Here is a 22988-nt window from a genome sequence, read left to right on the forward strand (position 1 = left end):
GGCCACTGGTTGTGCGGTTAACATTTTCCTTAAAGGTTGACATCTCTGGGAAAAGCCTCCCTAGATCCGAGATCTGGCGGGTGCCGGCAGCAGGGAGGGGAGGGGAAGTCACAGGGTCCCCTTTCAGCCCCTGGAGGAAGTGAAGCCGAGACCAGGCCAGAGCAGAGCTGTGGGAGAGGGGGCGCCGAGGCCCGCGGGCGGTGGCGCGAGCAGGAAGCGGGGTCCCTCCCGGCCCTTTCGAGCCACGTGCGGTTGTTTCCGTGCCGGGGCGATCACGTGACCCGCGTCAGCTGACCCGTCACGGTGGAGCCCGGTGCTGGCGTCCAGCAGCCCCTGCCCAGCCGAGCTCCGACAGCACGACCCTGCGGAGGGGTAAGAGCGCCCCCGCCCACCCCTCCTCTGTCGCCGGCTCTCCCCCGCCACCTCCACCCCAGTCCCTGCCCCGCGCCCATCCCAACCCTCCCGGTCTGGCACCCGGAAGCCATCGCGAGGAGGGCCGTGGCCGGGCTCAGCCCCGCGCTGCCCCCAGGCGGCCAGGAGGAGATGGCCCAGGGGAGCTGGGGGCGGGAAGTCCCTCTTACCACCCGGGCCGAGGGCTGGTACCCGCCCCCAAGCCCAGACATGGAGGAGCTGCTCCGGAGCGTGGAGAGGGACCTGAACATCGATTCCCGGCAGCTGGCTCCTGCCCCGGGGGGCACCCACGTGGTGGCCCTAGTGCCCTCGCGCTGGCTGGCCAGTCTCCGCGAGCGCCGGCTGCCCCTGGGACCCTGCCCGCGGGCAGAGAGCCTGGGCGAAGCGGAAGTCGGGACTCTCCTGCAACGCTCCGTGCAGAGGCTGCCCCCGGGCTGGACTCGCGTGGAGGTGCACGGGCTGAGGAAACAGAGATTGTCCTATCCGCTGGGCGGGCGCCTGCCCTTGGAGGAGGGATCCTGCAGCCCTGAGACCCTCACTCGCTTCATGCAGGAGGTGGCTGCCCAGAACTATCGCAACCTGTGGCGCCACGCATACCACATTTACGGGCAGCCCTACAGTCATAGCCCTGCCCCTTCAGCTGCGCCCGCCCTGGACTCTGTAAGACAGGCTCTGCAGAGGGTCTATGGTTGCCCCTTTCTGCCAGTGGGTGACGCTTCTCAATGCCTGTCATATGCCAGAGATGGCCCCTGTCCCCCTCGGGGCAGCCCTGCCTGCCCCAGTCTTTTGCGAGCTGAGGCCCTGCTGGAGTCGCCAGAGATGTTATATGTGGTACACCCTTATGTGCAGTTCTCCCTGCATGATGTGGTCACCTTCAGCCCTGCCAAGCTGACCAACAGCCAAGCCAAGGTGCTCTTCATTCTCTTCCGTGTGCTGAGGGCCATGGATGCCTGTCACCGCCAGGGACTGGCCTGTGGGGCCCTGTCTTTGCACCACATCGCTGTAGATGAGAAACTTTGCAGTGAGCTCCGACTGGACCTGAGTGCTTATGAGAGGCCCAAAGAGGATGAGAATGAGGAGGCCTCTGTAGTAGGGGATGGAACTGGCATGAAGTCTAGTGAGGAGGGTGGTGGGGGCCCTGGGCTTCTCACCTGCCAGGAAGAACTTAGGGGCCTTGTGTTAGATTGGGTCCACGGCCGCATCAGCAACTTCTACTACCTCATGCAGCTGAATCGGTTGGCAGGTCGGCGGCAGGGGGATCCCAACTACCACCCGGTGCTGCCCTGGGTGGTGGACTTTACCACACCCCACGGGCGCTTCCGAGACCTGCGCAAATCTAAGTTCCGCCTCAACAAGGGGGATAAGCAACTGGACTTCACATATGAGATGACACGGCAGGCTTTTGTAGCAGGTGGTGCGGGTGGCGGGGAGCCACCTCACGTTCCTCACCACATCTCAGACGTGCTCTCAGACATCACATACTATGTGTACAAAGCTCGGCGCACTCCCCGGTCGGTGCTCTGTGGACATGTCCGAGCGCAATGGGAGCCCCATGAGTATCCGGCTAGCATGGAGCGTATGCAGAACTGGACCCCTGATGAGTGTATCCCCGAGTTCTACACTGATCCCTCCATCTTCTGCTCCATCCACCCTGACATGCCTGACCTGGACGTGCCATCCTGGTGCAGTTCCAGCGAAGAGTTTGTGGCTGCCCACCGAGCGCTGCTGGAGAGCCGTGAGGTGTCCCAGGACCTGCACCACTGGATTGACCTCACCTTTGGCTACAAACTCCAGGGCAAGGAGGCTGTAAAGGAGAAGAATGTGTGTCTGCACCTGGTGGATGCGCACACTCACCTGACCAGCTACGGTGTGGTGCAGCTCTTCGATCAGCCACACCCCCGGCGGCTGGCTGGGGCCCCTGCCCTTGCCCCTGAGCCTCCGCTTATCCCCAGGCTATTGGTCCAGACCATCCAGGAGACCACAGGCCGAGAGGACTTCCCAGGACAGCTTCCAAATGGGGTGGGTCAGCTGGTTTTAGAGGCCATGCCCTGTGAGGCCAGCTGGACCAGAGACAGGCCTGTGGCAGGGGAAGATGACTTGGAGCAGGCCACAGAAGCTCTGGATTCCATTTCCCTTGCTGGGAAAGCAGGTGACCAGCTGGGCTCCTCCAGTCAAGCCTCCCCTGGCCTCCTGCCTTTCTCAGTGGCCTCAGCTTCCCGAACAGGCCGCAGGAATAAAGCCACTGGGGCGGAGCCTGGGGAGGGCGAGGAGGGGAAGATCCTTCTTCCTGAGGGCTTCAATCCGGTGCAGGCTCTAGAAGAGCTAGAGAAAATGGGCAACTTCCTCGCCAAAGGCCTAGGGGGCTGCTTGGAGGTGCCTGAGCAGCCCCAGGTCCAGCCAGCTGTGCAGCTGCAGGACCTCTTCCATCGGGACATGCAGGCACTAGGTGTCCTGTTGGCTGAAATGGTGTTTGCCACAAGGGTCCGGACACTGCAGCCTGATGCACCTTTGTGGGTACGTTTCAAGGCCGTTCGGGGGCTCTGTACACGCCACCCCAAGGAGGTCCCTGTGTCTTTGCAGCCTGTGCTGGACACACTCCTGCAGCTGAGTGGATCTGAAGGCCCCATGGTAGCAGAGAGGGGCAAGCTGAACCCCCTGTTTGAGTATAGGCCCGTCTCCCAGGGATTGCCCCCACCCTGCCCAGGCCAGCTCCTCAGCCCCTTCAGCTCCATGGTTCCCTTCCCTCCATACTTCCCGGCGCTGCACAAGTTCATCCTCCTGTACCAGGCGAGGCGTGTGGAAGACGAGGCCCAGGGACGGGAGCTGGTGTTTGCTCTGTGGCAGCAACTGGGCACAGTGCTGAATGACATTACCCCGGAGGGCCTGGAGATCCTGCTGCCCTTCGTGCTGTCACTCATGTCCGAGGAACACACGGCTGTGTACACAGCCTGGTACCTATTTGAGCCTGTTGCTAAGGCACTGGGCCCCAGAAATGCCAATAAGTACCTCCTGAAGCCCCTCATTGGTGCCTATGAGAGCCCCTGCCAGCTACATGGCCGCTTCTACCTGTACACTGACTGCTTTGTGGCCCAGCTGATAGTGCGGCTGGGCCTGCAGGCCTTTCTCGTCCACCTGCTGCCCCACGTCCTGCAGGTGCTGGCTGGTGTGGAGGCTTCCCTGGAGGAAAGCAAGGGTCTGGTGGGGGCCACCGAGGATGAGGAAAGTGGGCTCCCAGGGACTGGGCCTGGCTCCTGTGCCTTTGGGGAGGAGATTCCGATGGATGGGGAGCCTTCGGCCTCCTCGGGCCTGGAGCTCCCAGACTACACGTCTGGCGTCAGCTTCCACGACCAGGCCGACCTCCCTGAGACAGAGGACTTCCAAGCTGGGCTCTACGTGGCTGAGTCCCTGCAGCCCCAGGAGGCTGAGGCTGTGAGCCTGGGCCGGCTGAGTGACAAGAGCAGTGCCAGCGAACCCTCCCTGGGCGAGGAGCGGGCTGCAGACGAGGGGGGTGCACCTGTGGACAAGAGCAGCCTCAGGTCAGGTGACAGCAGCCAGGACTTGAAGCAAAGCGAGGGCTCAGAGGAAGACGAGGAGGAGGAGGAAGGCTGCGTGGTGTTGGAGGAGGAGGAGGGGGAACAGGACGAGGTCACCGTGGCTTCTGAGCTGACTCTGTCTGACACAGTGCTGTCCATGGAGACAGTTGTGGCCGGTGGCAGTGGGGGAGATGGGGAGGAAGAGGAGGAGCCGCTGCCTGAGCAGTCTGAAGGCAAAGAGCAGAAGATCCTGCTTGGTAAGTCCTCAGGTCTGGGAGGTGTTGGTCAAACACTCCTCTGTCTCCCTCAGCATTTGCTGAGCACCTGCTCTGCATCAAGCAGTGGATCGAGCCAGATCCATGTGCGACACAGTTGTAGGCCTGACTTCACAGAGCTCATGTCTAGCAGAGGAGACTCCGCCGTGTAGACAATCTTACATACGTGTAATATGCTGTAGAGAACGCAGCTGGGTTGCTAGGAGGGAATGGAAAGTGGTGCTTTTTGATCTGGTTTGCAGGGATCAGAGAAGGCTTTCTTGGAAGTAGGGGCAGTTGAGGTTCAAGTAGCAGTAGGAAGTAGATAGGCAAAAATGATAGGGTCTGAAGCAGGAAGAGCATTCCAGGCCGAGGGAATAGTGTGCAAGGCTCTGAGACTGTCATGGTCCATTACAAAAGAGAAGCAGTGAAAGGCCAGCATGGTTCCACTGAGAGTGCTGAGGGAAGAGAGGACAGAGTGGAGGTAGCCAGGGCCCAGCCAGGCCTCACTAAGGAGCTTGGGAAGCCTCACTGAGAGGGTAACCTTCCTGCAAGTTGTGCCTGAGGAGAGGCGCCAGGAACAGCCAGAGTCCCGCAGGCCAGGGCCTCGGCACCCCTGCCACTGCTACATGGAGGTGGTCGTGTAGGGCAGCCAGGGTTAGGCTGGGCTCCTTGGCAGAGCTGCAGCCACAGTGGGCGAGGTGGGGTGGGAGGAGTGAGGAACCCTGTTATCTGATGAGCTCAGGGCCTGCTCCCACTCTCCAGATACAGCCTGCAAGATGGTCCGCTGGCTGTCTGCCAAGCTCGGCCCCACAGTGGCCTCTCGCCACGTGGCCCGGAACCTGCTCCGCCTGCTGACATCTTGTTATGTTGGTAAGGCCTGTGATCAGTGCTGGAGACAGGGCTTCCTCCCGGGCCCTCCCCTCCTTCAGCCCTCTCTAGGGGATCCTTCCCACCCCCACTTCAATCCACCTCCTGGTCAGGTGCTGGGTCCCAGTCTGTAAGCTCCTTCCTTCCTTGGGTAGGGCACAGGGCAGACCCCGAACTACAGTGAGCTAGAGCGGTTTCCACAGTCCTGAGGGCCCCAACCTCCCTCTTCCCTTTGCTTGCTACTCAAGGCTGCTGGCCTTTCCTTGGCAGGGCCCACTCGGCAGCAGTTCACAGTGAGCAGTGGCGAGAGTCCCCCGTTGAGTGCCAGCAACATCTACCAGAAGAGGCCGGTACTGGGGGATATAGTTTCGGGCCCTGTGCTCAGCTGCCTCCTCCACATCGCCCACCTGTACGGGGAGCCCGTCCTTACCTACCAGTACCTGCCTTACATCAGCTACCTGGTCAGTCACCAATTTGGCAGGCCCAGGGGTGTGGAGGCTGAGGACCTAAGGGCCGGCCCAGAGCCTCTGGGGTCCCAGGGGGCCCATGGGGCAGCCCGGCCCTCATCTATCTTGTGGCCTTAGGTGGCCCCAGGTAGCACCCCAGGCCCCAGCCGACTGAACAGCCGTAAGGAGGCGGGGTTGCTGGCTGCGGTGACACTGACGCAGAAGATCATCGTGTACCTGTCAGACACCACGCTCATGGACATCCTGCCCCGGATCAGCCATGAGGTCTTGCTGCCTGTGCTTGGCTTCCTCACTTCCCTCGTCACGGGGTAGGCTCCTACCCACCGACTGGAGGGAGAGCAGCTCACCTGAGGGGGCCACCCAGGAGGGACTGGGGAGCTTAGGGGAGAGGAAGTAACATGAGGCTGGGGGGCCAGAGTCCTGGTTCGCATCCTGGCTTTGTGACCCTGAGCAAGCCACACCTTTTTTTTGTGCCTCAGTTTCCTCATCTGGTTTGGATCAGTTGGCCTTTGAGCTCCTTTTGTTTAAACCTTTCAATAGATTCTGGTGGAGTCCCACTGAGCGGGGGGCCAGGGCTCATGAGCTCTGTTTCCAGGTTCCCAAGTGGGGCCCAGGCCCGGACTGTCCTGTGTGTGAAAACCATCAGCCTCATTGCCCTCATCTGCCTGCGCATCGGACAGGAAATGGTCCAGCAGCACCTGAGCGAGCCCGTGGCCACCTTCTTTCAAGTCTTCTCTCAGCTGCACGAGCTTCGGCACCAGGTGGGCAGACCTGCCTGGCTGGGGTGGGCTGGGCAGGGGCCATGGGCTCGGCTGACGCCCTGGGCCTCCTGCCCACAGGATCTGAAGCTGGGTCCCGCAGGCCGCAGTGAAGGTCAGCTGCCAGAGGTGGCCTTCTCTGATGGGCAGCAGCGGCCGGTGGACCCCACCCTGCTGGACGAGCTGCAGAAGGTGTTCACCTTGGAGATGGCGTACACAGTCTACGTGCCCTTCTCCTGCCTGTTGGGTACTGCCCCATCACGTTCCCTTGCACAGCCTTTGTGGCTGTCTCTTCCCTTGACAGGCCCTATTCTCTGCGCTTTCCCCGGAGTCAGCAGTGGGTTTTAAGCACAGTTTTTTGGGTCAGAGCAAAGCGATTTGGCCTCAGACCCACATAAATAAGGACTGAACATTAGCCAGCGGGAGAGGTGCAGGAGCTGGCCTGTAGTGTCCCTGGGGAGGGCAGTGGAGTCAGGTTGAGGTACTGGTGGTCTCCAGGAGCCATCTGGGAGGAAATGAGGGTCTGCCATTTACGTGGCTTCCCCTATGGGCTAGGCACTGTGCTGAGCATTTCCACGTGTCATCTCCCTGAATAGGGTGACAGCCCTGTGGTTAGACGTATTGTCATCCCTCCACTGAAATCAAAGCTCTGGGAGGGCAGGGCACCATCTGTCTCGTTCACCGTTCTATTTCTGATGCCCAGCAGGGCGCCTGACACACATGGAAGAAACTCATGTGTGCACACTGACCGAACGAACGCACCTTTTACTGGAGACGAAACTGAGGCTCAAAGATGAAGAGTTTCTTGCCCAGAGTTGCACAGCCAGTACTTGCCCCCCTCTTCTGTGGTTCCCAAGCCCTTGGGTGGGTGGTAGCAGCCACCTGCCATCTTTCCTGATCTGTGGACCTCTCCCACTCCCATCCAGGTGACATCATCCGGAAAATCATCCCCAACCATGAGCTGGTTGGGGAGCTGGCAGGGCTATATTTGGAGAGCGTCAGCCCAAGCAGTCGCAACCCTGCCGGCATGGAGCCCTCCATGCCCAGCACCAGCCCTGAGTGGGACTCCCAGGGTGGGGGCTGCCCCCAGGATGACGGCCACTCAGGGACATTTGGGAGTGTCCTGGTGGGGAATCGCATCCAGATCCCCAATGACTCTCAGCCCGAGAACCCCGGACCACTGGGCCCCATCTCGGGGCTGGGTGGCGGAGGCCTTGGCAGCGGGAGCGAGGACAACGCCCTGAAGCGGGAACTTCCACGGAGCGCCCACGGGCTCAGCGGGAACTGGCTGGCGTACTGGCAGTACGAGATTGGCGTGAGCCAGCAGGACGCGCACTTTCACTTCCACCAGATCCGCTTGCAGAGCTTCCCAGGCCACTCGGGGGCTGTCAAGTGTGTGGCACCCCTGAGCAGTGAGGACTTCTTTCTGAGTGGCAGCAAGGATCGTACTGTGCGCCTCTGGCCACTGTACAACTATGGGGATGGTACCAGTGAGACAGCCCCGCGCCTTGTCTATGGCCAGCACCGCAAGAGTGTCTTCTACGTGGGCCAGCTTGAGGCCCCGCAGCACGTGGTGAGCTGTGACGGGGCCGTGCACGTCTGGGACCCCTTCACAGGTGAGGGGGCTCAGGTGGGGCCTGTTCTGTTGCTGCTGTCCTGTGCCCCACCGGGCCTCTGGGAAGGAGACCTGAGGGTGGGGGTGTAATGATACGTAGTTTGGGGAGACCCAGTGAGACTGCACAGACAAGCAGTTAGGGCTTAGAATCTGGTAGACTTGAGTTTGAATCAGCTCTGCCAACCTACTCGCTGAGGGACTTTGAGCAAGTCACCTTGCTGCTGCAAGCATCAGTTTTCTCATCTGTAAAATGAGAATCAGAAAAACTGATTTGGAATATAATGTACATAGGGTTTTGGCTTAATGTATGGCACATAGTACATGTTTGGCAGATGGTTGCTTGATTACTTTTTGGCATCATTATAGGGAGAAATGTGATTTAAAGGGGGAAGGGGATGGAGTAGTTGGGACAGAGAGGGAGGTGGCCTTGCGTCAGGGGCACTGTGTGAAGAGAGGAGGTTGCTCTGGGGATGGGAGCCTGGCCTACCCATGGAATCAGGAAGGTGGGAAAGTCATTTAGCATTTTCTGAGGATCCCTGGGGGATGGGAGGCAGGTATGGGGTAATTCTAGGGACCAGAAGGCCAGGGCTCCTCCCTCAGCTATGGGGACCCTAGATCCACTGTGCCTTTCCTTCCCAGGGAAGACCCTTCGCACCGTGGAGCCGTTGGACAGCCGGGTGCCCCTCACTGCTGTGGCTGTCATGCCTGCCCCCCATACCAGCATCACCATGGCCAGCTCTGACTCTACCCTGCGCTTTGTGGACTGCAGGAAGCCTGGCCTGCAGGTCAGGGGGTGTCCAGTTCCCTGAGCACTGGCCTGGTTCTCTAGGGACCTGGCAGGGAAGAGAGACAAAGAGAGAAAGCCAAGACGTTGTTCTGGGGCACTTATTAGCCTCTCTTTGGAGATAGATCACCTCCAGCGGCACACCCTGAGGGATGGGACTCTGGCCTATGATGGGCGTGGGGTTCTGGGCTTTTCCTTTCCCTTGATGAGAGGCTCAGGCCTTGCTGCTGTGTGGGTTTGGATGGTAAGCAAGACCTTGGGGAGAGTGGGATGGGGTGGAGGGTGATGCCTCAGCTCAGCCTCCCTCTGCCTGCAGCACGAGTTCCGCTTGGGCGGTGGGCTGAATCCTGGCCTTGTCCGCTCCTTGGCGGTCAGCCCCAGTGGCCGTAGCGTTGTGGCTGGCTTCTCCTCGGGCTTCATGGTGCTCCTGGACACCCGCACGGGCCTAGTGCTGCGAGGCTGGCCAGCCCACGAGGGGGACATCCTGCAGATCAAGGTGATGAGCTGGGTCCCCTTCCCTTCCTCACTGCCTAGCCCCAGCCCCTCACCTCTGCTTAGGGCTTACGTGCCCAGGACAGGCTTGAGCTGGTCTCCCCTACATCTGATCAAGGACTGATGGGCAGGGAGAGTGGCCCTCCCCTGGGCCAGCTCAGGAGCCAGCTGCACCGCAGGAACCTAGGCCGGAGACAGGCCAGGGGGCGGGAGCCAGGGGGCAGAGCTGACCCTGCTGCTCATGGAGATGTTCTAATGAGTAACTTTTGTCCATATTTGTCTTGCTTGTAGGATCAGGGGTCAGGCCCTGTCCGTGACCCAGTTCGGGTTAAATAAAGCTCAGCTGGGAGGCTGTTTACTGCCCCCAGACCACTGAGCAGAGTCCATGCCCCTGCTGGGCTGCCCTGGTGGGGGCAGAAGCCATCCTGACCATGGGAACCCTCCCCCCATTCTTAATCACAGGCCTGGGGGAGCTTCTCAGGGAGGGCCAGGAGGGGAGGAACACGGCTACTTGTGGGAGGACTTCTGCAGGCAAGTGGGACTCTCCTCCCAGCTTGAGTGGGGGCCAGGGACATGCATTGCCATGCTGAGGGCAGGCTGTTGCCAGCTCCCTCCAGGGCCCCAGGGAGACCTGGACTCCAGGTGCCTCTAGATTCTGACTTTCCAAGAAAGTGTCAGAAGGGCTCTGGGGTCAGCCTGGGTGTTAATCCTGGCTCCACCACTTACTGGCTCCCTGACCTTTGTATGATTACTTAACTTTTCTGAGCCTCAGTTTTTTCCCCATAAAATGGGGACAAAGGCAGCATCAACCTCACATGGTGGTTGTGAAGATTAGATGTGGTAATGCCTAGCACAGCGCCTGCTCACAGTTCTCCAGTTAGAGTGGTGACTGGGTTACCGACACTTACTACGTTACTATTAACCAACATTAATACGATGTGGGAGGGTGGCAGCCTGTCACCCACTCAGGATGGCCTGTCTTCCCCGAGAGATGGGGAGGGAATGGGAGGCCATGGGGGCATATGGGAGGGCCCAGGCCCCTGCTGAGGCTGTCCTCTCCCTGGGCAGGCGGTGGAGGGCAGTGTCCTGGTCAGCTCCTCCTCTGACCACTCCTTGACTGTCTGGAAGGAACTGGAGCAGAAGCCCACGCACCACTACAAGTCAGCATCCGACCCCATCCACACCTTTGACCTATACGGCAGCGAGGTGGTCACTGGCACCGTGGCCAACAAGATTGGCGTCTGCTCCCTGCTGGAGCCACCCTCCCAAGCCACCACCAAGCTCAGCTCTGAGAACTTCCGCGGCACGCTTACCAGCCTGGCCTTGCTGCCCACCAAACGCCACCTCTTGCTGGGCTCAGACAATGGGGTCATCCGCCTCCTGGCATAGGCTGGGCAGGGGCAGGCAGACATCCCCTGGGAGCCCATCCCCTCACCCTTGTTCCCCTAGCAGCTCCCTCCAGGCAGGCCCCAGGCCTCACACCCTGTGTACCCACATGGCCTGCCCACTAGGGTCTCCAGCTGGGGTTGGGGGGTCCTGGCCCCTGAATTCCCAGAGCCACCAAGGTTGCCAGAAGGGCTCTCATTCATGGCTTGGGGACATGCTGCTCCAAGCCAGCAGGAAGTAAGATGGAGAGCAGGAAGAAGCATCACAGCCCTCACTTCTCCCCACCTGTACTGTCCGGGTCCACATGGGGGCAGGGAAACTCCGGGAAGGGGAAGGGAGACTGGCTCTGCCCAGCCAGTCTCTAGCCAACTTCCACACCACCCACTTCTCGTTGAGCTTTCTCTGCCCCTGGCCCTCAAGGACAGGGAAGCTGCCCTAGTCCAGGGCACTGATGGTGCTTGGACTCTAGCCTAAGGAGGGCTGGCCATAGTCCAGGAGTTAAGGGCCTTGGTCTGGGGTTTAAGTGTCCACCAGCCAGGCCCTGCCCAGTGTAGGACCAGGAGGGAATAAAGGTTAGGACCAGGGGAGAGGAGGTGAGCTGGCCAGTTGGTGCCTGCCAGGAGTGACTCCATGCCTTGCCTGCCCATCTCTAACCACAGTGTTTGTGCCTTGAGCTGAGGAGGCAGCCCCTGGGCCCAGAACCCCTGAGAGAAGGGGTGAGAAGAATCATCCTGCATCTCAGGTCCCTGCCAGGATCCTCACGTTCTGGAACAGAAATGAGATCTGAGGGTTGGCTCTGGCTGCCTCCTCACTATTTGCAATAGATGTAAATACAACCAATAAATCCTTTGGAAGAGCCATGGAACAGAGTGTGGCTTATCTTGATGGTGGTGGCAGGGTGGGGAAAAGTTGAGGCCAGCCTCTTCCAGGGCAGTGAAGAGGGGATGAGGAGTAGGGCAGGAGGGTGGGGAGGCAGCCTGATCATTCATTGCTCCCTGGGTAGCACGGCGTGCAGGGCTTCTGGTTTGTGTGGCCCCAGGCCAGTTTCCAGAACCCTCACCCTTGAGTAGGTTAAACAGGCATTGCTCCTGAAGAGGTAGGATGCTGGGAGAGGCTGTGTCCCCCTGCATCTCTCCTCTCCCCACCCCTTGCCTCCTAGGCCAGATTGGAAGCAGCCAACCAGGATCCTGGGCTTGTCAGGGTTGGGGTGGGCTCCTGTTCTGGGTTCTCTGCAGAGGCTCCTGCAGTCTCCCCTTCCCTCCCCTTGGGAGGGGGCAAGGAAAGGACATTGGAAGCGGGCATCTGGATGTGACTCTGGGCCTAGCTCTGTGTCCTTGGGCAGGTCACGTAGCCTCTCTGAGCTTGACTGATCCAGGGATAATCCATACCTCGTGGGGTTGCTGGAAGGCTTGACATAATGCCAGGCTCCTGTGGTTTCTGGATCTGCCCTCTTGGCTGGCCAGACCCAGCCTCCTCAACTCTCTCCTACTGAGCTTTCTTTTTCCAGGTTCAAGTGGGACCCAAATCCATGGGGGTTCTGAGTGGCTGCCTCAGGATTAGATGTCCTGGTAGGAAAGGGGCTTCTGGTCCCAATATCAATGTTTAACCGGATATGGAGGTCAATATTTACCAGAAGAGAAAGCCATCTGAATAATCGGAACAGGGGTTGGCTAAGAGCAAAGGTCCTGGTGGGAGGGGAGGGCTAGGCTGGGCTGGCTGGAGCCCGGGCAGAGCGTGGGGAGCACCCAAGTGGGGCCAGAGGAACGTGGTGTGCACAGCAAGGAGCCTGCAGAGGTACGAGTGGAGGGGTGGCTCAGCCTGTTCCTTGGGCAGGGGGAGAGGCGGGGAAGCTACCCAGCCTGGCTGAGGGGTCTGGACTGGATTTATTCAGGAGGCCTGTAGTTTCTGGCCTCCCAGGATGGTGAGGAGCCAAGATGGGGGCTTCAGGAAGAGTCCCTCTGGGACTTGAAAAACTGGAGGCCTTTTCTTGCCAGAAAGATTCAAATACCCAGGTTGGAGTTCAGGACCCCGGCCAAGGGCTCTTTGTGTGTAATGCGGGTGGAGCCGGGGGTGATAGAAGGATCCTCCAGAAGGATTGGCCCTGAGATGGGGGTGGGGTGTGAGACCTGCTCTGATAGATCCTCCCAAGACCAAGACTTGCCCATGCCCACCTGCCAGCCTGGCTTCCCAGAGCCCTCCTGGGGCAGAGTAGGGGTTGAGGCCTGTGATTCCAGTAAGTCCAAAGGTGGCTCTAGCCAGAGTCACTCACTGGGCTCTGCTGCTGGGTCAACAAGGCAGCTCTCTGGTCACCTCACCACCCTTGCTAAGACCTCAGGGCCTCACAGGCCTGTCCAGCCTTTTGGATGAAGCCTGACAGACCAGCCTGAGAAAGGCTGGCCAAATGGACAGCAGGTTGCGTAGGAGCTCTGGTGTGGGAGCTCTCCAGAAGAGGCTTCAGGGCAGGCTCCCCAGAGGAGGGGACCTTGAGCCAGGCTGACAGCAGCCACCAATGGAGTGCCAGGCATTGTTTTTAGGGTTTACAAAGACTCTTATTTTGGTCCTCGCAATGCCCATGAGAGGAGGTAGGGACTTTTGCCACCATTTTACAAGATAAGACAAAGCCTGAAGGGGTTAGGGAAGATGCCCAAGGTCCTTTGGCAAGAGGCAGAGTCTGGACTCAGACCCAGGGCTGACTCACCGTGCAAGGCCTTAAAGAATGAGGACTTTTTTTGTTTCCCCCCCATTAACCAAAAAATCCTCAGTGCAGGAAATGTGAAAAACCAGACGGTTGCAGGGCGAGATGGGGGGAAGTCCCACCCCTCAGAAAGGAGAACCACTGCTAATGTGCTTCGGGTGTGTGATCTGGGTCTGTAGCGCCTTTTTCTCCTTGGCCACGCTGGCGCAGGACCTGGCCGTGTCCGTGAACGTGTGGGTGGCATGGCCTGGCCCCGCGCAGGGGCTGCGGGAACTAAGGCTTCCTGTCCCCCACGCAGGAACATGGCGCTGCTCCGGGGGCTCCTAGTGCTCAGCTTGTCCTGCCTGCAAGGCCCGTGCTCGGTGGTGAGGCTGGGCAGAGGCCGCGTGGGGCGCTGGAGGGAGTGCAGCGGGTGTGGGAGAGGACGCGGTCCGAGGGGAGGAGGAGCAGCGCTGGGGTGAGGGAGGGTTGGCTCCGAGGGGGGCCCTCCCATCCTCATCCGTTTCTCAACAGTTCTCTCCTGTGGGCGCCGTGGAGCCTGTGGCCCAGCAGGTACCGGGGAGGAGGAGCCTGTGAAGGGGAGGAAGGTCCCAGGAGTGTCGCCTGCGGCTTGGTCAGGGTGGGGGCCTGTGGGAAAGGTCCCTCTCCATCTGCTTCCTCCTTTTCGCAGCTAACTGACGGGCAGAGCCAGGAGAAGCTGCCCCCTCTTTTCTTCCTCAAGTTGGGCAACCAGGTACAACCAGGTGGGGCTGGGGAAGAGTGGGCGGGGCCAGAGGGAGGAGGGCCAATCCGCAGGGGCACGGGCAGGGGGCGTGACCTTGAGGCTGAGGCTCTGGAGTTCCCAAGCCAGAGGGAGGGAGTGGGAAGGACCATAGAAACAGAACAAAGGCCCAGGGTGCCCATTGTGTGACTGGGACAAGGCCCCGCTGTCCCCAGGCACAGGGGCTATGAAGGAGACCTTCAACACAGAGCCTGGAGCTGACTCCTTGACCTAACTGACCCTGATCTGTTCCTGCAGGAGTCTGGTGGCCAGACAGCCCTGAAGACGTCCTCCCCAGAATACTGCAAGGGAGCCCCAACCCCAGAGCAGACCCGCAGGCTGGCCCAGGCCATGATGGCCTTCACTGTTGACCTATTCTCCCTGGTGGCCCAAACATCCACCTGCCCCAACCTCATCCTGTCGCCCCTCAGTGTTGCCCTGGCATTGTCTCACCTGGCACTAGGTACTGTGGCAGCATGTGTCCAGACCAACAGAGCTGGGAGGCCAGTAGGAACTCGTTACTCCAGAGGTTATCAGCGGGTAGCTCCTCCGTCAGGGTCCCTTGGATGTTTGGTAAAAATGCAGTCTCTGTGAATCTGATTCCCAGGGATTGGGTTGGTGGATCTGCTTATTTACAAGTTCTCCGGGTGATTGTTATGCAAGAGTTTGATAGCTACACTATCTCCCACTGTACTGGAGGGTTCCACTGTGGGAAACTGAGGTCCAGAGAGGGAAGGCAACTTGCATAAGGTGAGGTCACCCAGCCTGTCAGCAGCAGAGATGAAAGTAGAACTCGGGGGGCCTGTCACTCAGACCAGTTCAGTGGATATGGGAGGAGCGTATGTGGTCCTGTGGCATGCTCATAGCAGGCTTCCAGGAGTGGGCAGTGGGGGTGAGCAAGAACATGTGGTCCCCTCTAGGTGCTCAGAACCAAACGCTGCAGAGGTTGCAGCAGGTGCTGCATGCAGAGTCAGGGCCCTGCCTCCCCCACCTGCTGAGCAGCCTCTGCCAGAACCTGGGCCCTGGGGCATTCCGACTGGCTGCCAGAATGTATGTGCAGAAAGGTAGGTGCTGGCGGCAGGGAGCTCCCTAGGTAGTATCCTCCCCAGGGTGGAGCATGGTGAGGGACATGGGCTTGGCCTGACGTAGCTAGTGCCAGCATTGGTGGCCGTGGAGCCCTGAGCCCTGGGAACAGCTTGTGGCCCTCTGTGCGTAGGATTTCCCATCAAAGAGGATTTCCTGGAACAATCAGAACAGCTCTTTGGTGCAAAGCCTAGGAGCCTGACGGGAAGGCAGGAGGAGGACCTGGCAAACATCAACCAATGGGTGAAAGAAGCCACGGAGGGGAAGATTCCGGAATTCCTCTCGGAGCTGCCAGATAACACGGTTTTGCTTCTCCTCAATGCCATCCACTTCCAGGGTGCGCTGCTCCTCTCCTCACCGTCCTCTGCCCTGGCAGCCCCACCCCCACCCCCACCCGTAGGATGGGCTGGGCTGAGCAGGCCTTGACCTCAAGGTCCCTCGTCCTCCTCAGGCTGGGCTGTGAGGCATGGGGCTGTCTGGGTGCAGTGGGTGGGGAGCCCAGGAAGTGGATAATGTTGTTGTAGAGAGAGTACCCTGGGAAGAAACAGTCTGAAAACAACCAGGGGGGAGTTCTTGGAAGCAATGCAGGGGATGGCGAAAATACAAGCCCAGGTTTCAAAAATGCTACAGGGAATGCCTCAGACCAACTGGGTGCCAACTGGCACTGCACCACCTGGGGTCGCGGCCTCCACCTCTCATCCCCTGAATGGGTTCTGGGTGGGATGAGCAAGAGGCTGTGGGTATAGAACCCACGCTGGTCCCAGTCTACAAGGCCCCTGCCCTCTGCCTGGCTGCAGGTTTCTGGAGGAGCAAGTTTGACCCGAGCCTCACCCAGAGAGATTCCTTCCACCTGGACGAGCAGTTCACGGTGCCGGTGGAAATGATGCAAGCCCGCACGTACCCTCTGCGCTGGTTCTTGCTGGAGCAGCCTGAGATACAGGTCACCCTTGGTTGCCCAGCAGGGGTGTGAGTGTAGGGGTGTGCCCCACCGTCCTTGCAGTCATGTCCCTGGGGCAGGCAGCTCTGAAAGGTTCCACTATCCGCCCACCTAGGAGGACTGGAGGCCCGGCTCTTCGAGGTTCATTCATTCAACAAAAATATACTGGGTATTTGCTGTGTGCCAGATATTGTTCTAGGCACTGGGGCTTTTGTGGAGCACGAGGGAGATCAGGTCCCTGCTCTTAGGAGGGAAGATACACGAGCAAATGTAAATCAACAATAATGTCAGACTTGTAAGTGCTATGAAAGAAAAATGTAAAAAGAAGGTGATCTGTTAGTGACTGGGGAAAGCATTTTAGATAGAGTGGTCAGGGAGAATTCTTTGAGGAGTGGGCACTGAGTTGAGACCCAGGTGACCTTTGGTGATGGGAGTTTATTACAAGGGCCCATGATTGTGGGGCCGGATGAGGACCACCCCAGCAGCCATGTAGCCACTCAGGGTCTCAGCATCCCTAAGCCTGGGAGATTCGATCTGAACTCTCAGGTAGGGATCCTTAGAAGGAAGGATCTGATTGGATTGGATTTCTTAGCATCCTGCATGGACTATTCTGGTTGGATAGAGTTCTGTGCCGAACAATCTCAGATGTGGCATCTCTTGGTTCTAGCCTAAACGTGGTCCCCTTGGCTTGGGCATTGATCCCTGGGCCAGTCGACTGTGGTTGAGAGTGCAGTGTTGGTTAGTTTCACAAGGCAAGCATGACCCACAGCATAGCTACTGCTGCCAGAGGGAGCCAAGGAGCCACTTGGGCAGCCCTCCTGGGAGGGGGCCGTGGGTGAAGCAGGCCCTTGGAGCAGTGTCCTGGCTTCTGTCCAACTCACTGTGAAAGGAGGACAGTCTGGTTCGCTTCCCCACCAGCTCCCCTCTTCCTGCTGCCCCTTACCTCCAGGCTATGTGCTGCACACTCATCCTGCACCCTTTCGTCTCCATTTCCTTGTCTCCCTCAGCCCTTCTCTTCCTCAGACCCTCTGTGGGCGGGCCCAGGAAGCCAGACCCTGGCTCTCCTCCTCCCATGGGCAGGGGTGTGCACAGATACTCTGCCTAGAGCTCAAGGAGTCACAGCTGCAAGACTCTCCCAAGGCCAGCGGTGTCCACACTGCTTTAGCTACAGAACCCCTTCAAATGAAATCTTTACCCCAAATCACAGCATATACACACAGCTGGCAAGGTCACTGGAGGGAGGTGAGAGAGGCTGGGGAGAGTATCACCCTTTGCCATGGCCCCTCCATAGAACCAGACTGAAGTATGAAAATCCGTGACCCTGTCTGTGGTACCCATGGAGAAACTGAGAGGTGAAGACAGGTGATTCCTTACCCCAAGTTACACAGCTAGCTGGTAGCAGATGAAGAGAGAGACAACCACCAGTTATCGAGTGCCGCCTATTAGTGCAGACACTAGAAGCTTTAAAAGCATTATCTCATTTGGTCACATGTCAATCTGCAATGGGACAGGTAGTGTGACTCCACTTCACAGGTGAGAAAGTGAAGGCTCAGTGAGGTCAGGCACACAGCTGATAAGGATGGACTGGGGTCTCAGAAGTACATGCTGGCCAAGTGCAGTGGCTCACACCTGCAATCCCAGCACTTTGGGAGGCCGAGGTGGGAGGAACATTTGAGGCCAGGAGTTTGAGACAAGCTTGGGCAACATAGTAAGACCCCGTCTCTACAAAAAATTAAAAAATTAGCCAGGCATGGTGACACACGCCTGTAGTCCCAGCTACTCAGGAAGCTGAGGCAGGAGGGCTGCCTGAAGCCTAGGAGTTGGAAGCTGCAGTGAGCTAAGATCATGCCACTGCACTCCAGCCTGGGCGACAGTGCGAGACTCTGTCTCCAAAAACAAAACAAAACAAAAAAAAAAGAAGTACATGCTAGCCAGCCCCTACCTAGGTTTGAGTGCTTTCTGGTCCTTATGTTCTCTCCTTCCCTTATCTGTAGGTGGCTCACTTCCCCTTTAAGAACAACATGACCTTTGTGGTCATCGTGCCCACCCACTTTGAGTGGAATGCATCCCAAGTGCTGGCCAACCTGAGCTGGGACACCCTGCACCAGCCCTCACTGCGGGAGAGGCCCACCAAGGTCCGGCTGCCTAAGCTGTATCTGAAACACCAGCTGGACCTGGTGGCCACCCTCAGCCAGCTGGGTAAGGAGGCTGGGTGTGGGCCAGCCCCTGAGGTTGGGCTGGGCGGGGTGGGTGAGGAGGAAGCCTCTAGCTGGCAGTGGGTCTGAGTCAGAGCTGGCCCCAAGTCCTGCATTTTTCCAGCGATTCGGGAGGGAGAGAGGGTTTGATATGAACCCCTGATACCTCTGTCCTATGGCAAGCTGGGGTGCCCCAGGGAATGGGAGCCTACTCTGTTGCCCAAGACCAAGCATTGCAAAGAATCCCGGGTGGAGAGCCTCAGGTGGCATGTGAGCCTCACTGGCTCCCCTGGGAGGGGGCAAAGGAGAAGCTAGGGTGTCCTGCTGTTAAAGAGATGCATCTTTGCATCAGCCATTTGCTAAGCAACTTCTACATTCCAGGCACTGTACCAGGCACCATATACAGAGAGCTCATTCTCATGGGGTAGTCAGACAAGGAGTCAGGTATTTACAATTAAGTGTAAGTGACTAAGACAGAGGGGTTCTCTCCAGTTCACCCAGGAGAACATTGAAAAGGCACCTAATCTGGACTTTGGAGCTGAGAATCAGGGAAGGCTTCCTGGAGGAAGTGATGTTTAAGCTGAGACTTGAAGGTTAAATAGGAGTTAAGCAGGGACCTGTGAGTTTGAGGTGTTCCCTGGCTGGGATGCAGACACCCTCCCGATCAGGTCCAGGCAGCCTGTGGAGCAGAGAGCAGCTCTGACCAGACATCTCCGGCCCTGGGCAGGCCTGCAGGAGCTGTTCCAGGCCCCAGACCTGCGTGGGATCTCTGATGAGAGGCTGGTGGTGTCCAGTGTGCAGCATCAGTCCACTCTGGAGCTCAGTGAGGTTGGTGTGGAGGCGGCCGCGGCAACCGGCACGGCCATGTCCCGCATGTCCCTCTCCTCCTTCAGTGTGAACCGCCCCTTCCTCTTCCTCATCGTCGAGGACACCACAGGCCTGCCCCTCTTTGTGGGCAGCGTGAGGAACCCCAACCCTAGCGCACAGCGGGAGCCCAAGGAGCAGCAGGACTCCCCTGACAGCAAGGACTTCCTCTGGGACCAGAAAGCCTTCTCCCGGGGGGACAAGCTCTTCGGGCCTGACTTGAAATTTGCACCCCCTTTGGAGGAGGAGGATTATCCCCAGCCTAGCAGCCCCAAGTGAGGGGCCATGGCCACCAGCATCCTGAGTCCCTGCCTGGACCAGCCTCTCAACTCATGTGACTCTTTCTGCCCAGCGCTGTGGGACTGGGGGCAGGGCCTGGGGGCAGGGCCCAGGCGGCAGCCCAGGGGAGAGGAGCCATTCTTTCCCCGTCGTCGCCTACTGGGGAGTTCAGGGTGGGAGGGCTGGGAGGAGGGCAGGCATCAGGGAATCCCCAGCCTGCTCCCTCGTCATTTCTTCCAAAGGGGCTCAGAGGGCGTCCTGCTCTGGGGCGTGGGCAGTGGGGAACTGTGGATCCAGGTTTGTCCCGAGATGGGTCGGTTATTCCCTGCCAGCTGGGACACCTCCACTTTTGTTTACCAGAGAGGGAGGGAAAGGAGGGAGAGGCTGCCTGTGGACACACCCCTGGGCACCTTGGATAGAGAGAGGAGATCCAGGCCCTAGTGGTGGCTCAGGAGGCAGAGCATTGTCCTGGGGTGCGACCATGGGCGGCCCTGGCCCCTCCTGGGGCCTCGTGTCCTGCTCTGTAGGTGGAGGTCGCGTGTCCAGCATAACCTGACCTTGACGTAACTTGCTGAAGGCCTGCCAGCCCCCAGCCCACCCTGATGCCCTGTTGCCCCAATCTCCCCACTGTTCCTTGGAGATGCCAACACTGCTGGGATTCACCTTCCCTCATCTCTCCTGTCTTCCTCCTCTGCCCAGTAGCTCAGGGGCCTGGGCAGGGAAGGGCCCCATTAGCTCCCTAAGGCTCTTTTGTAAAGTTTTTGTAGTGATTTTTATGCCACCTGAATAAAGAATGAATGGCTGTGCTGGTTTGCTGTCACTGTCCTGCGCGTGGGTGGGAGCAGGGCAGGTGGGGAGGCGGCTGCAGAGCAGACTGTGCCAAGCGATGGGCTGGACCCCAAGGAGGGGCAGTAGCCCTCTCGGTGCCACGTTTGGCCTCGGGCCCCTGGCCAGCCCTTCTTCACCATGCAGTCCCCTCTGACCTCGCCAGCCCTCCGCAGGGCCACCTCCGAGCCAGCCTGGCTCTGCTCTTGGCCCATTCCCCTCTCCATGCCTCAGGCAGACGGCAATAAGGGCAGCTGAGAATAGCGCCAACCTCTTGGTTTGGGAGAAGAACTGGCAATTAGGGAGCTTGCAGAGTTTCTAATTACACACCATCCGCACTGCCAGGAGCTGGCGCCTGCCAGCCGGTGCCAGGCTGCCGGGAACACCCAGCTCCAGCTGGAGACTGTCAGTGCCTGGGGATTTGGGGGAAGCAGGTGGGGGAACCTTGGCACGGGGCTGATGCCTTCCTTTGTGCCCCAGCTCAGGAGCTGGGGGCAGCATGGGTGTCCATGTGGGTGGGCACGCTTCCCTGGAAGAACTGCAGGGTGTCCACGGAGCAGCAGCCACCCAGAGCCCTAATGCGCAGTGGTTAAGAGCCAGTACCTGGGGGTCAGGGAGACCTGGCATGGAATCCTTCGTCTCGCAAGCTGCAGCGTCAGGAGAGATAATAAACAAGCGGGGGAAGTGCGTGGTGTGTCGGGGTAGCTGCTGTAAGACATGGTGAAAAATGAAGCAGGGAAGGGGACAGGGCTGGGAAGGAAGGCCTCACTGTGAAGGTGACATGGGATCAGGGACCTGAAGGGGGGGAGGGAGGGCACTGTGGAGGTCTCGGGGAAGAGCAGCCTGGCAGAGGAGTGGCACGTGCAGAGGTTCTGGGGCAGAGCATGTTGGGAAGCTCAAGAGAAGCAGGGGACTGTGGGGCTGGAGTGGAGGGAGTGAGGGGAGGAGGAGGAAGGAGTCAGAGAGGAGCAGGGGACAGATCCCATAGGGCTCTAGGGCCACGGCAAAGACTGTGGTTTTTATCTTGTGAGTGGTAAGAAGTTACTGGAGGCCGGGCAGAGTGGCTCACGCCTGTAATCCCAGAGCTCTGGGAGGCCGAGGCAGGAGGATCGCTTGAGGCCAGGAGTTCGAGACCAGCCTGAGCAGAGTGAGAAGCCGTCTCTACAAAAAATAGAAAAATTAGCCAGGCGTAGTGGTGCATGCCTGCAGTCCCAGGCATGCTTGGGAAGCTGAGGCAGGAGGATCGCTTGAGCCCAGGAGTTTGAGGTTGCTGTGAGCTAGGCTGACGCCACGGCACTCTAGCCTGGGCAACAGAGTGAGACTCTGTCTCAAAAAAATAAATAAATAAAAAGTCACTGGAAGGTTAAATCCCCAAGCCCACCAACTTCATGTCACCTAAGTCATTCTCGGCACTCTCTTCCTCTCCATTTCGGCTCCCAGTGCCCTGGGCTGGGCCTGGTCAGCACTCCCTAGGGTCACTGCCACTGCCTCTAGGCCCCTGCTGCTGGTCTGTTGCCCTGATGGCATCCTCCACCCTGCAAGTGCTCATTGAGCACCTCCCGAGGGCCCAGCGGCACACCGGGCCCTGGGGATGCAGCGTCACTATTGCCCCGGAGCCTAAGTGTGGTGGCAGGTGGTCTAGACAACAAAAGACAAGATACAGGAAACAGAAGGAGAAGTGCTGTAAAAGAAATTCATGAGATTTTGTGATGCTCAGTAAGTGGGGGAAGGCCTTTCCCAGGTGACATTTGAGCTGAGAACTGGATGACATGAGGACCTGACCATTCAGAAACAGGGGGAGAGGCCACAGCCAGGACAAAGGTCTGGGGCAGAAACAGGCTTGGGTTACTCGAGAAGCAGAAAGAGGGCCAGTGTGACTAGAGTGTGACAATCCAGAGAAAACCAGATGGAGGAAGATGAGCCAGACCACACCGACCCTCGCAGGCCAGAGCAAGGGGTTTGGATTTTATTCCAAGTACGAAGGGAAGCTGCTGAAGGGTGTTTTGCTTTAAAATTTTTAGTTGAAATATAATAGGCAACGTATATATAAGCTTAATGAATATTTTCATGAACAAAATACCCCGGTGCAACCAGACCCACAACCCAGGTCCACAACCAGAACTCACTTTCCTGCCTTCTAGAATCATAGATTAGTTTTTTCTTGTTTCTGGACTTTCTGTAAAGGAATCGTACGATCCATGCTACCTTTCGTCTGTCTTCTTTAGTTCTGTCCCGTGTTTGGGAGACTCCTCGGTGTTATTGTGGACGGTGATAATTCATTCACCGCGGAAGCCTTTTAATTGCGGGGTGCTGTGATCTGAAGGCTCGCTTGGCTGCTGCGTGAACAGATTGGGGAGGGACAAAAGTGGGAGCGGCAAGACTGGCTAGCAGGCAAGGGGCATAGGTGGCTTGGCCCAGGGTGCCAGCCATGGAAATGGGGAAAGTGGTCAGAATTCAGCTGTATTTTGCAGATTGACATTGTAGGATTTGTGGGTAGATTGTGCGGGAGATGAGAGAAACACTCGAGGGTTGTGGGCTTTATCATTTTCATTCCTGGGTTTTTATCTTGAGAAAATGGGCATGTGCCAGTGCCTTTTACTGAAGTGGGGAGTAGAGGGAGGGACAGATTTTAAGGTGGATCAGAGATTTCCATTTTGAACATGTTAGGATGGAAATGCTACACTAATACAGGCTGATCTTATGTCCCAGTTTGCCCAGGAAAGTTCAAGTCACGCCTGTGGTTTTAGCTTAATTAATAGAACCCCCTCCAGCTCTTAGAA

The 22988-nt window shown here is 58.5% G+C and overlaps 2 protein-coding genes across 3 annotated transcripts; both read left to right on the forward strand.

The window, feature by feature from the left end:
* Window positions 1-306: 306 nt before the first annotated feature.
* WDR81 (WD repeat domain 81) lies at window positions 307-11433 on the forward strand. Of its 2 annotated transcripts, XM_012653053.1 has the most exons (11): window positions 2875-2925; window positions 4094-4201; window positions 4964-5071; window positions 5339-5529; window positions 5653-5843; window positions 6131-6296; window positions 6375-6540; window positions 7220-7909; window positions 8548-8693; window positions 9009-9188; window positions 10253-11433. In XM_012653053.1, the coding sequence occupies exons 2-11, from the start codon at window positions 4102-4104 to the stop codon at window positions 10571-10573; spliced, it is 2259 nt and encodes a 752-aa protein (XP_012508507.1). In that variant the 5' UTR covers window positions 2875-2925; window positions 4094-4101; the 3' UTR covers window positions 10574-11433. The 2 variants fall into 2 exon arrangements, with proteins under 2 accessions (XP_012508506.1, XP_012508507.1); XM_012653052.1 differs by having other exon boundaries at window positions 307-4201.
* An 831-nt stretch (window positions 11434-12264) lies between these two features.
* On the forward strand, window positions 12265-20189 carry SERPINF2 (serpin peptidase inhibitor, clade F (alpha-2 antiplasmin, pigment epithelium derived factor), member 2). The gene is made up of 10 exons (XM_012653016.1): window positions 12265-12364; window positions 13564-13630; window positions 13779-13817; window positions 13936-13998; window positions 14284-14488; window positions 14946-15089; window positions 15242-15445; window positions 15906-16048; window positions 18040-18244; window positions 18968-20189. Exons 2-10 carry the CDS (start codon window positions 13568-13570, stop codon window positions 19381-19383), a joined length of 1482 nt encoding a protein of 493 aa, XP_012508470.1. The 5' UTR covers window positions 12265-12364; window positions 13564-13567; the 3' UTR covers window positions 19384-20189.
* The last annotated feature ends 2799 nt before the right edge of the window (window positions 20190-22988 follow it).

Source organism: Propithecus coquereli, unplaced genomic scaffold (genome assembly GCF_000956105.1).
Source record: "Propithecus coquereli isolate 6110/MARCELLA unplaced genomic scaffold, Pcoq_1.0 Scaffold409, whole genome shotgun sequence".
Lineage (NCBI taxonomy): Eukaryota > Metazoa > Chordata > Mammalia > Primates > Indriidae > Propithecus > Propithecus coquereli.

Excerpts from the sequence above, each read along its gene's own strand:
- WDR81 (XM_012653052.1), top strand. The coding sequence starts at position 544 with ATGGCCCAGGGGAGCTGGGGGCGGGAAGTCCCTCTTACCACCCGGGCC. Across the intron at positions 4,202-4,963 it reads AGAGCAGAAGATCCTGCTTG|ATACAGCCTGCAAGATGGTC; the intron begins GTAAGTCCTCAG and ends CCCACTCTCCAG. Across the intron at positions 5,844-6,130 it reads CTCACTTCCCTCGTCACGGG|GTTCCCAAGTGGGGCCCAGG; the intron begins GTAGGCTCCTAC and ends CTCTGTTTCCAG.
- SERPINF2 (XM_012653016.1), top strand. The coding sequence starts at position 13,568 with ATGGCGCTGCTCCGGGGGCTCCTAGTGCTCAGCTTGTCCTGCCTGCAA. Across the intron at positions 13,631-13,778 it reads TGCAAGGCCCGTGCTCGGTG|TTCTCTCCTGTGGGCGCCGT; the intron begins GTGAGGCTGGGC and ends GTTTCTCAACAG. Across the intron at positions 15,090-15,241 it reads CAGAATGTATGTGCAGAAAG|GATTTCCCATCAAAGAGGAT; the intron begins GTAGGTGCTGGC and ends CTCTGTGCGTAG.